Source organism: Excalfactoria chinensis, chromosome 1 (genome assembly GCF_039878825.1).
Source record: "Excalfactoria chinensis isolate bCotChi1 chromosome 1, bCotChi1.hap2, whole genome shotgun sequence".
Taxonomy (NCBI): Eukaryota; Metazoa; Chordata; class Aves; order Galliformes; family Phasianidae; genus Excalfactoria; species Excalfactoria chinensis.
This window is the reverse complement of record NC_092825.1, coordinates 6,537,155-6,548,236: the sequence shown is the minus strand read 5'-3', so window position 1 is coordinate 6,548,236 and position 11,082 is coordinate 6,537,155. Positions and strand designations below refer to the sequence as shown.

Sequence of the window (11,082 nt, the reverse complement as noted above, 5' to 3'; positions counted from 1 at the left end):
TTCATACCAGAGTGCTGATTATTTTTCCTAAAAGCTTTAAAAAAAAAAACATATTGCATTTACAACTAACTCTTCAACCAGGGTCTTACATTCAGGGCTAACTAGTCTTAACCAGCTATGTTTCCACAATTATCCATGCCTGGGCTCCTGAGTGGGGAAAGGGAAGGGAGGGGAGGAGAAGGGAAAGAAAGGGAAGGGAAAGGAAGGGAAGGGAAGGGAAGGGAAGGGAAGGGAAGGGAAGGGAAGGGAAGGGAAGGGAAGGGAAGGGAAGGGAAGGGAAGGGAAGGGAAGGGAAGGGAAGGGAAGGGAAGGGAAGAGGGCTGCTCTTTCCTGGCTGCTGTTTACACGCAGTGCAGGCAGCATGATCAGAGTGCTGGCAGACTGGGCTGTGTAATCACATTTCTAGGAAGTGTGTTAGCTCCATGGGGAGCTGAGTCCATTTGAAAAGGAGGAGGAGGAAGAGACTTCTTTTTTTTTCTGGATGAGGTGAAAAGGGTCAGTGTGTAACCCAGCTCCTGCTGCAGTATGCTGACAGTAATCACTGCTGTCAAGTGAGCACCGCTGCTCCCTGGTTCGGGCTCCTCTTGCTCTGGTCTGTATTATGCATGCGTCTGCTTTCACAAACGGGCAAAGCAGGGCTTTGCAAGAAGAGAGAAGCAGTTTACCCGTGTGGGAAGTGGTACGTTGCGCTGTTCGATGCTGTTTCTGTGCTAGCATTTCCAGGGCAGAGAGGAAGATACAGGGGCACAGCATTTATATCCGATCTAAGCATGTATGTAGATAGAGGAAGAAGAACAGCAATTAAAAAGCAGTTAATTGCTGCGTGCGGGGCAGGGGGAGGATGGCTGGGACCTAACTTGTCACGTAGGTGTTTGATGTGTCCTCACCGTGGTGGCGTGCATGCGAGCTTTAAATACCCTGCAGCTCCCGTATCTCCTTCTCTGCAGCAAGCTCTGCGTTTTCATTCTCCTCTCCGGTGTAAAATTTGGCCTAGCTTAAGCCTCTTTCCCTGACTGAGAAGGTTATTCCCTTCCCTCCCTTCCTCCCCACCCCCTCGCCCATCCTCCCCTCCTCCTGCCAACGCTCTCCGACCCCGATTTGGGGTTTCTCTCCCTGCAGCCAGTCGTGGGCTCTGTGGATGCCGTGCCGTGACGGAGGGCCGAGGGCTGAGCCGAGGATTTGCATGTAGGAGGAGAGGCGATGGCCGTGCAGCGTGCACCCGAGGCTGCTCTCAGCCTGCTGATGGTGAGTGCCTGCTGCGAGCCGGTGGGGATGGAAGGGGGTGAGGGATGCTGAGCCGCAGGGATGCAGGGCACAGCATCCTCAGAGTTCTGCCTGAGCCTCCACTGGGCTTGTGCAGGTCCTGGGGAACTTTGCAAGGGGTTCATCTGGAGCTGAGGTGGAAGTGCCCATCCCACGGTATTTATAGTGCATCCTGATTGCCATGGCAGGGATCTGAAGAAGTCACCTTTCTGAGCGGTGTTTGCATGCAAGATTTACACTGCGCTGTAGATGTTTCCTTTTGCTCCTGATATCACTGAAATGCAGGGGGGAGCTGGGTTTGTGCCTGCAACCAGGTGCTGGGGTGCTGTGTCACTGGGGGACCGCTGCTCTGAGCCTCTGTCGCCATTCGGCTCACTGCAGCCCGTGTCAGACTGCAGACCTGGCAATGACTGGCATTTATCTGAGCTATTTGCTGCAACGTGTTGAGCTACTGACCTACTTCCCCAACTTCTGCATATTAATAATAATTCAAAGAAGATTATTTAGCATAACACGTGGCTGAGTCCAGATACATCCTCTTGTCCTTCTGCAATTAAAATAAAACCCTTTTGGTGGTGTATTAGAGAGTTGTTTAGTTTCACTGTTACGGGGTTTCTTTCCTCCTTTACTCCTGTTGCCATTTTCTATGTACTAGCATCAGGGACAATTTTAGTGTAAGATCTCTGCTGGATATTTTTTCTGCTTAAATGTCACTGTAATGTTCCTGCTGGAGAGCTGTTATAAGCAAAGAGCATGTGTGTGTGTGCACACAAATGCATATATATGTATTACATATATAATTATTATGGATCTCTTTTCCGGTTGCAGTAGGAAATGATCCCTAGCACTCAAAGACATGATGAGTTTTTCAAGGGCACGCTGCAGGATCTGTAGTGCTCAGGGCTGGTAACAAAGGTCAGGTAGAGGAAAGCAAATTTTATGTCCATTACTCAAAACGTTAAACATGCTATTAAACCACACCACAGTTAGTTTTGTATTTCCCAGGGACTAATGTGCTGTGTAAGCTCATTTAACTCCCTCTTGCTTACTTCTGGCCTTCCTGCCTTTTTAAATACCCTCCATCTTTTCCTCATTCAAGGATAAATTGTTGGGTACCTGCCATCCCTTGCCATATATGCTTTTAGTTTCACTGTGCTTTTGATTACAAGTTCAACTCCTCTCTCTCCATCCCCCATACGTGTTCCTGGAGCTGGCTGTCCATCAGTACTAACGTGCCCACAATATTTTTCTCTTTAAATTTAACTTTCTGTAATGCATGGCCTTGTGCCAATAGCATTTTGTGGTGCTTAGGGTGTTTCTACAGCTCCGGCCTGGATCCTTTGGATCTCTTCATCTTGGGCACAGACCTGAGCAGGGTTACTGAGGTGTGCCAGCCCCATGTGGATGTACTGGGTGAGAGGTTCCTCATGGATGGTTGGAATGGTGGTGGAAGGAATGTACTTCTGGACTTGGAGAGGACTTGTGTAACAACTTGCTTTGGAACCACCTGGTACTATAAGTTTATAACGGGTGTGAAAAAAGGTGGTTTGGGACTTAAAATGCTTCTTCTTTCCATCTGTTTGGTTTTTTTTTATTCCTTAGATTTTCTTGGGCTATGAGTCAGTTAAGTTAACTGGAGAAACCTGGTCCTCTCCACGTGGCTTTGGTTGCATGCTTGAACAGGCTTCCCTAGAATCAATAATAAATTCTTGCATAATTCATCCCAAGATGAGCAGCTATAATGGCATCTCTTCCAGAACTGCCCCTCTCCAGAGATCAAATGATTAGATGTCTTAGGGAAGTTCAGAGAGGTAGCTTTTAATACGCTGATGGGCTTTCTCCATTGAGAGAGCTCTGCTTTAGCAACAAGGAATATTTCAGTACAGCATTTCCCTTGCAGAACATGCATCCAACACTCAAATTTTTCTAAGACATATTTGGCAGCAGCATTTGACAGTGCTGCATCACATTCAGTCTGAAAATATTCCCTTCTTGATGGGTGCTGAAAAGCAATTTGCAGGTTAAAAAAAGAACTAAGGTTCAGGGCCATTAATTGACTTTATACCGGAATTAGACGCACAGAAGTGTAACCTAAATTAGGAGTTTGATCATTCAGAACTCATTTTTGGTCAATTGAGAAAGTCATCTCCAGGAGATCAGGTTTCCTTTAAATAGAAGAACCATGTATAGCACAAAGGTGTCCAGCATCAGTTAAATCATAGGAATCCAACATCAAAATGTCCCAGCTGGGTGGCACATGGCATTGCTGAGTGACAGTAGCTCACAGCACCTTGCCTGGTGTATGTTACCCAGCACATGGAGCTAACAGGGCCTAAAGCAGCTCCTAGACCAGCTGCTGCCATGCGCAGACAGAAGCACACAGGAGAATCCTATTAAACCAGTAGCCTTAAGTGGATAGGTCTGACTTTGGTGTGGTTACATAAACGTTGATGTACCAAAGACCTTGATTTATCTGGATTGTATCTGTTTTTATTTTGGTATTGTTTTCTAGCTTATTTAATACTTAGATGATTCTCTCTTTTTTCTTTATGAGCTTTTTTTTTTGTCCTAGACCAGAGAAAATTCTCTTCAGAGGAAAGTTTTAGTCTTAAACATGTATTTTCCGAACATATTCTTCTTATACACAGACTGCAATCTGACAGTAGAACTACATTTTGTTTCTTCTGGTGTCTGAAATTTGCTGCAATTAACTTTGGATTGTGTCCGGCCATGTGGGACCCCTGCCTCTAACTTGCTGCAGTGATCAGAGGGGCACAGGTTGGTTCATCATGGGGGAAATTGGGCAGAGCTGTGAGCAAAGAGCCTCTGCCTGTAGCATTATCTAATGCATAAAATGGGGCTTCCTCAGCTCCTGTGAAGCATGAAATAGCAAATACTCTGTCTTGTTAAGAACGATAACACCTGCTCTGTTAAGATCATTAATGCTGATGGGAATCAGTGCAATTCTAGTTGCATTTTATGTCTATCTTATTAGTCTGCTGTAAAATTTTAAAGCGACAGACATATTGATTGCATAAATTTTAACAGCACAGTAAGTTATGATTCCTGGTGTCTCTCGAGACAACATTACTGCTTGTCACGAAAATATCTCTTAAGGTCTTTCCCTTCAAACTGCTGTAGGTTGTAGCAATAATGCTAATTAATGAGCGTTAAGCGACAACAGAGGTTCAGATGAGCAAGATATACAGCTTGGCATATACCAATTAGTCCAAAACATTCTTAAAATGGTACATAAGAGCAACACAGTTTTCTGTTTCCAGAAAGGCAGCTTCTCTCACCCTCTCCATCAAGTCGAAGCTTTCTTGTGTTTATAACCCAGCCTTGCCCTCCCTGGTCTGTATACATGTCATCTTTCCTTCGAGAAATAACACCATACCATTTAGGAAACAAGTGCTCTTAGGAAAGTAATGGTGACTGCTTGTGTTTGAAGGACTGTCTTTTATTTCAGAGCAGCTTGTGACATTCTTCCACTCTCTGAAAATTATTCTTTGTGCCTGAGTTACATTCAAAGCTGATGTTAGGATACGAGTGGATCTGAGATATTCTAGATGACCCTAATGAGGCGGGAGTCAGCTAACTTTGGAGTTACGGGGGAAAAAAGGCTTCCAACAGGGAATTCAGAGCATGAACTCAAGCTGTGTGTTCACATTGTTGCCCAGGATGAAGAGCAAGAAGCTGGATGACCCATGGTAAAGGCTGCCTGCCTTGATGATTCCTTGTTCCCTGACTGAAGGCATTGCAACAGATCTCAGAGACAGAACATGATAGTGTTTGAGGCCAGGTTGGATGGAGCCTTAGGCAACCTGGTCTAGTGCCTGATTTAGTGTCTGGTAACCCTGCCCTCAGCAGGGGCATTGGAACTGGATGATCTTTGAGATCCCTTCCAACCCAATCTGTTTTATGATTTTATGATCCTAACCTGCAGCAGGAGGCCATGTGAAAACTGACCAATAGTTACACCTGGCAGAAACAATTGCCATCCTGGTGTCATTGCCCACTGAATATCTCAGCTTAGTGCTGTGCTTCTGGTTCCCCTCTCAGTAGAGATTTTTCTGGGTTGGTCTTCCATTTCTCAATCAAAGCTAAACTGAAGTCCTTATAATAACATGAATCATGTTAATCTGACCATTCTCTTGAAGTACAGCTCTAAATTCTGCAGAATCTCCCCTAAAAACATTCATACATACTAACTGTATTACTACTAAATCCCGTAAAGTCCATGCCTTCATTTGTTGACTTCTAAGCTGTTGGACTTCGTAGTCAATTGGCAAATTGGGAAACTGAGCAAACAGGGCCAAGAAGCTCTACATGTTTCAAAGCCAGAACTGAAGATCACCCCTTCCTCCCCCAGCCCCCCTGCCCCCCCATACATACAACTCAAACCTCTGCTCTCTCCCACTCAAAACTCTGGACAGATCTACAGCAATGCAGCTTGGCTTGGAGGATCACATTGAAACCTTTGGGAGCAGCAAAGTTTCACTGGAGGGATGAGGTCATTTTTTTCCCTGTCTTCCTCACCTCAGCCTTAAATTATCTTTGTGTTGACAGTATGCAAAAGCCCTTGACATTCAGACCTCCTATCTGCAGCCTCATCTTCAGACTGCACTGACCTGGGAGACAAGCTGCAGCTGGCAATACTCCTTCCATGAAAGCAACTCCTGCTTCTTTGTCACCCTTGCATGGGGTAGGAGTTGTTGCAGCCTTTGTTTGACACTGAGGGGGGTGATGTGTCAGCTGCTTGTGCTCCAGCCACAGGGTCTGGCTGTAAGCAAAGCTGCTTGGGAATGAGCAACACCTTCCCTAAGGAACTGGTTGCACAGCTGATGTCTGGCCCTCTCCAGCTCAACATCTGAAATGAGGTCTGTGGGGAGAACTGAACAGTGAGGAGAGGTGATTATGCAGCCCTCTCCGTGCTCCTTTTGCAGATATTTCTGCTGTGCAGGTGTGTGAGCTTCATGCTTAGCCTCACAGAAGGCCCAGGCAGGAGGCAGTGATGTGTGGTGGCACTCAGGGATGCTTGGGGTGAACCCTGCCTGCTGGATGCTCCCTGCCACCTCGGAACTAATTTGCTAATGGGCTTCATGAGCAGCAAATAGCTGAGCTGAGCTGGTTGCTCTTTTGGAGGATGGAATGAGAGCGAATTCCTACTCAATGTAACACAGCCTGCTACCTCAACCTGATAATTCAGCTATTTCTTAATGATAAGATACTCTGAATTGTACCTGAGCAGTACTACAAGCTTCCATAAACTCAAAATAAGACTTCAAACACAGTGATTTAATTCATCTGAAAGAGATTAAACAGCATCCGGGATTACTCTTGGTTTCCCTGTGTTGAATGTTTCACCTTTCACCCACCTACAAAACCACTGTCCCTTCGATTCCACTGCAGCACCTGCCATCAGTTTTCTTTATCCCTGTTCCTCTGCACTTATGTTTTCCTAAATCCCTGTAGGAGAATCGGGCCACAATGCTTGCAAATTTGAATTCCCCCATTCATTACTTCACTTTAAAACAAGAGTAAGAAGGTTTACAGGTTTATTATCTCTCTCTTTTTTTTTCCATTATGGATATAACTGCGCCTTTTATCCCAGCTTCTCATTCTGATCGACCGACAAAATGTTCTTTTCAGAGATGCGCAGCCATTGACTTTTATTATTATTTTTGTATCATAGCGCAGAGCATGGCTATTTGTGGAAGTGAATTAGTGTGCATTTCAGTAAATGTTCATTATGAGTAATTAGAGCCTTTCTACAATTGGGGAAGTGTAACATATCAGTGGTTTGAATAGATCGCTAAGGATGACAACTCTTCTTGTCGATAGATGAAAGAATAGTGTCACTCATTTTCTTACAATAAAAAGTAGTAGAAAAGTTGACTGATATCCCTAAAACAATATAAAATGTTGTAATTACCACACTTAAAATGCAAGGCTATGAATAGCCACCCATACAAGGGAAGGGCTTGTAACATTGGGCGACTGCAATTATTCAGCTCTTTGCCTTCTGGTTATGAATGTCATACTTCCATAATTACTGAACTCTTAAGTTCTCAGTGTGGCATAGATCCAGCCCTCTGACAGGCTAATATGGTTAGTCATCATGGCTCAGAGACTTACACAAATCCCACGTGGTTCCTTCCTCATTAAATCCCATGAAAATGTAAATTTTCAAGATTTGGTGCCCATAGCTGTTGTGCTCAGGTGGCTGATTAGGTGCGCTCATTGAGTCTACCAACAACTGCAACAACTGCTTCTTTTCATGTGTTCTCCTGCAAACAGAACACCCCAACTCTATGTTGTGTTGGTCAAGGGGTCTGGACCAGATTTAGGCTCTCTTGGGCCAATGTGCTGAATCCAAGTCTACATAGCCACTGTAATTGCTCCCAGGGGATCAGTGTTCCACACTTGCCATCAATGACAAATTTCAGGTAAATTCTCCCCACTGCCCTTCAGGGACATACATCCATTTTTACCCCACATCTCTTTATTCTCCCTTTTAAAAATATCAACAAGTATGGAAATTTGTAGAAAGGAATTGAAATTAGTCATTTAACAGAATCATAAGGGTTGGAACCTCAGTAAATCATTTAGTCCAACCCAAATGCTAAAGCAGCTTCCCTACAGTAGGATTCAATTGGATAAGGTTCAGGTGAATTCCAAACATCTCCAGAGAAGGACAACCTACGGCCTCTCTGGGCAGCCTGTTTCAGTGCTCTGCCACCATCAAACTAAAGAATTTCTTTCTTATGTTCAGGTGGAACTTCCTGGAAGTTCAGGTGGAAGTTCTCTTTCATCGTGAGGTTTTAATGTTAGTGAGTAACAAACCAACCCGAACACATCGCCTCCTTCAAGTGATGTGCATTCTCTTGGTATTCTTTGTAAATCTTTTTCAGGCACAGAGATTCTGAAGCATCGTACAACTTGGTAAAGCAGAATATCCCTTCTCTTTTATATCTTCACCCAGAGTGCCCACTTGCTAACAATAGTTTGTTCTCTACAGAGCATTCTCCTCTGTCTTCCCTTCTCTCCACCCACTGACAGCCAACAGAGAGCTGAAGATTATCTTGGGGGAGGCTTTACTAGTATAGAAGCAGAATTCACACAGAGCTTTGCTCTACAATATTTTTCCATCTGTGGGTAGACTGTGATGATCATTGTATTGCAAGACACTCTGGTTTTCTGGTTTGGCTCCATGTAATTTGTGCGAAGTTAATGGAGGAATGTTGTAGAACATATGTTTGGCTTAATATAGGCTTGATTTCCCTTTTTTATTATTATTATATATATATTTACATTAATATATTGAAGTGAAATCTGGGGCAGCTCCACAGTAAATAAGATTGAGATGTTTTTCATTTTTGAGTAATATGAGGCTAACTGAGCCACAGCGGTCAAAGCACATTGTGTTTCCTGGTAATTAATTGCTGGCTGTGATAGCTGACTGCATAAAACTATGCTTTGGGCCATTAACCTCAGGTCATTAGTACTCAAGGAAATGTCTAGTGAAGGTCATTATTGCTGCCGTTATGTAAGCTATTGAAACAGAAAAAAAAGTTGGCACAAGCTCTTCAAAAACCCATTTTCCCTATTCTGTTCTCTTCCCAGAGATCGAGGAGCAAAGACTGTTCTCAATTATTCTGTAATGAAATTGATTTTTTTTAGAAGATTAGAGTTTACCCACATTCTTAAAAGCAGAGAACAAATAGCAAAAGTGATGGAGAGAATGGTCATCTAGCTTTACAAAGCTAAAAGTGCTGGCATTCCCAGTGGATTAGCGCAGGTTGTGCTTTTATGGCCTTTCCCAAGGGACTGGATGGAGGCTGAGCAAAAGCCCTACCACTCATGTATGTTGTCAGAGAAGGTGTGGCTACTTACTGGATTACTGGTATTGGTGTTGTGATAACTCAGGCTTGGTTTGATTCTTGTGTAAACTAATTCATTTGGCGATCAACCAAAATCACAAACAACCCTCATTCCTGTTATCCTACTGCCCACAGAAGGGCTTCTTAATTCCATCTCAAGCAGGAACTACCAGGAAACCTGTGTATTTTGCAGCCCCTCAGACTGCTCTGAATGTCAGAGCACCCAGAGCAGAAGGCTGATATTTCTACTGACAACTAAAACTCTGAAATCACAGTTCCGAAAATGATGAATAATGTTTCTTCCTCTGTCAGACTGGTGTGGTTAGAAATTCCTTACTTTCTGGTTAAAGACAAAAGAACTGATAAAGAAACCAAACATGTCTTTGTTTAAAGAGACGGTAATACAAGCACTTATTTGCTACATTAAATACGGTTTTATATTGGGTGAGTCTTTCGTGCAGACCCAAATCCTTGAATCAATTCACTGGCTTTCATGAGGTTGTGAGGAAGCAAATCATCTCTAAGGAAACCGAACTAGTGACAGCAAAAGACACAGCGATGGCATGACAAAAACGATGGGGAAGTTTTGTACCTTCCCAGAGTTCCTAGCAGTGTTCTTTCCCCTGCCTTGAAATTTTGTTTTGGAGTCAGGAATTAAAAAATTCCTTATGAAGAGGCTTGTATTCATCACTATAGAGACTTATTTTTTCATCATCCTCACTGAGATATACAAGCTAAGGCTTATTTGTTCAGAGTCATTTACTTCTGATGGATCTCTCCTCTTGAATTCTCTTCAGCCTCTGTATTTTATATTAGATAACAGCCCCTTTGTTGTCCATTGCCTTCCAAGAGGAAAAAAGCAAAACATACTGTTTGCATTAGTTTGAACACAAATGGTTTTTGCATCATAGGAGCATTTCATTCAATTATTTCATCTATTTTACTACTTTGGAAAAATAGTGCTTAGGTCAGTTTAGGGAGTTTCTGGATTTTGGATGCATCATCTACATTTGAATGGTTAGATAATCACCTGTGAGAAGTTTCCCTTTGATTCACCAATAGGAATTTAACCTTTGCCGTGAAGTCCAGAGGGTATCTGATATCTTGGACATGGATCCTATTTGAACGTTCTGGTTTGATTTGTCTGTTGTTAGAGGTTTACTGGAAATACCACTTCCAAGTAGAGATTTTATTTAACATTTCTTTATTTCTCTCAGAAAAAGGCAATTGTTCTCTGACTGTGGAACAAAAGTGTTTGTTGTGACTAACCCTAAATGTATCTGGGGAGGAGAGGAGTGAATGAGTGTAATACACTTGTGCAATTAAATGTATATTGAGATTTATCGGACATTTTTAAGGCTGTATGACCACACAGAGAAATGAGACTGAATAGGTGACAGCAAAATAAGTATCCAAGCAACCACCATCATCACCCCCAACAGCAAGCAAAAAACCCAACCGACAAAGAAACAAAGCAGGGAAGTTTCGTGCATAATGGAAATAAAGAAAAGCAAATCCTTTCTGAAATGTGCTCGACTGAAGGTATGATGGGTTAGCAGAGGTTTTATTGCCATAGCCTATACACACAGAATAATAAATAGTCATATCAGAGTAAGAAAATGGTCAGTTTTAATTTTTAATAATCTTTAATTAAGTAAGCATTCACATTTTGGGTATTTGTGCATTAGCATAACTGCCTCTGGCTAGCCAGAGTCATTATTTCCATTCGTAGTTCATTGTCAATTGATTTCTCCATGGTCAATAGTTGTAGTATTGAGTCTGTTTAAGTTCCATGAAACCTGAACCATTGCAAAAAACATTCCTGTCTGAAGGAGGAGGGTTTGATCTTTGTTCTCTTAGGATCAAGTGGGGAAGGGAGTGTAAATCCATATAATTCTATTTATCTCTGTGACATTTCTTCCAGTTTCTAAAGATG

At 42.9% G+C, this 11,082-nt stretch overlaps 1 protein-coding gene across 5 annotated transcripts in view; it reads left to right on the top strand.

Annotated features, from left to right (window-relative positions):
- The first annotated feature begins 330 nt into the window (after positions 1 to 330).
- FRMD4A (FERM domain containing 4A) overlaps positions 331 to 11,082 on the top strand; it is a 341,626-nt gene continuing 330,874 nt past the window's right edge. For 2 of the 5 annotated variants that reach the window (XM_072356936.1, XM_072356973.1), the window contains exons 1-2: positions 890 to 1,021; positions 1,120 to 1,245. In XM_072356936.1, the coding sequence (XP_072213037.1) occupies positions 1,201 to 1,245 (45 nt within the window). In that variant the 5' untranslated portion in view covers positions 890 to 1,021; positions 1,120 to 1,200. The other 3 variants (XM_072356953.1, XM_072356942.1, XM_072356962.1) reach the window with 3 other exon arrangements.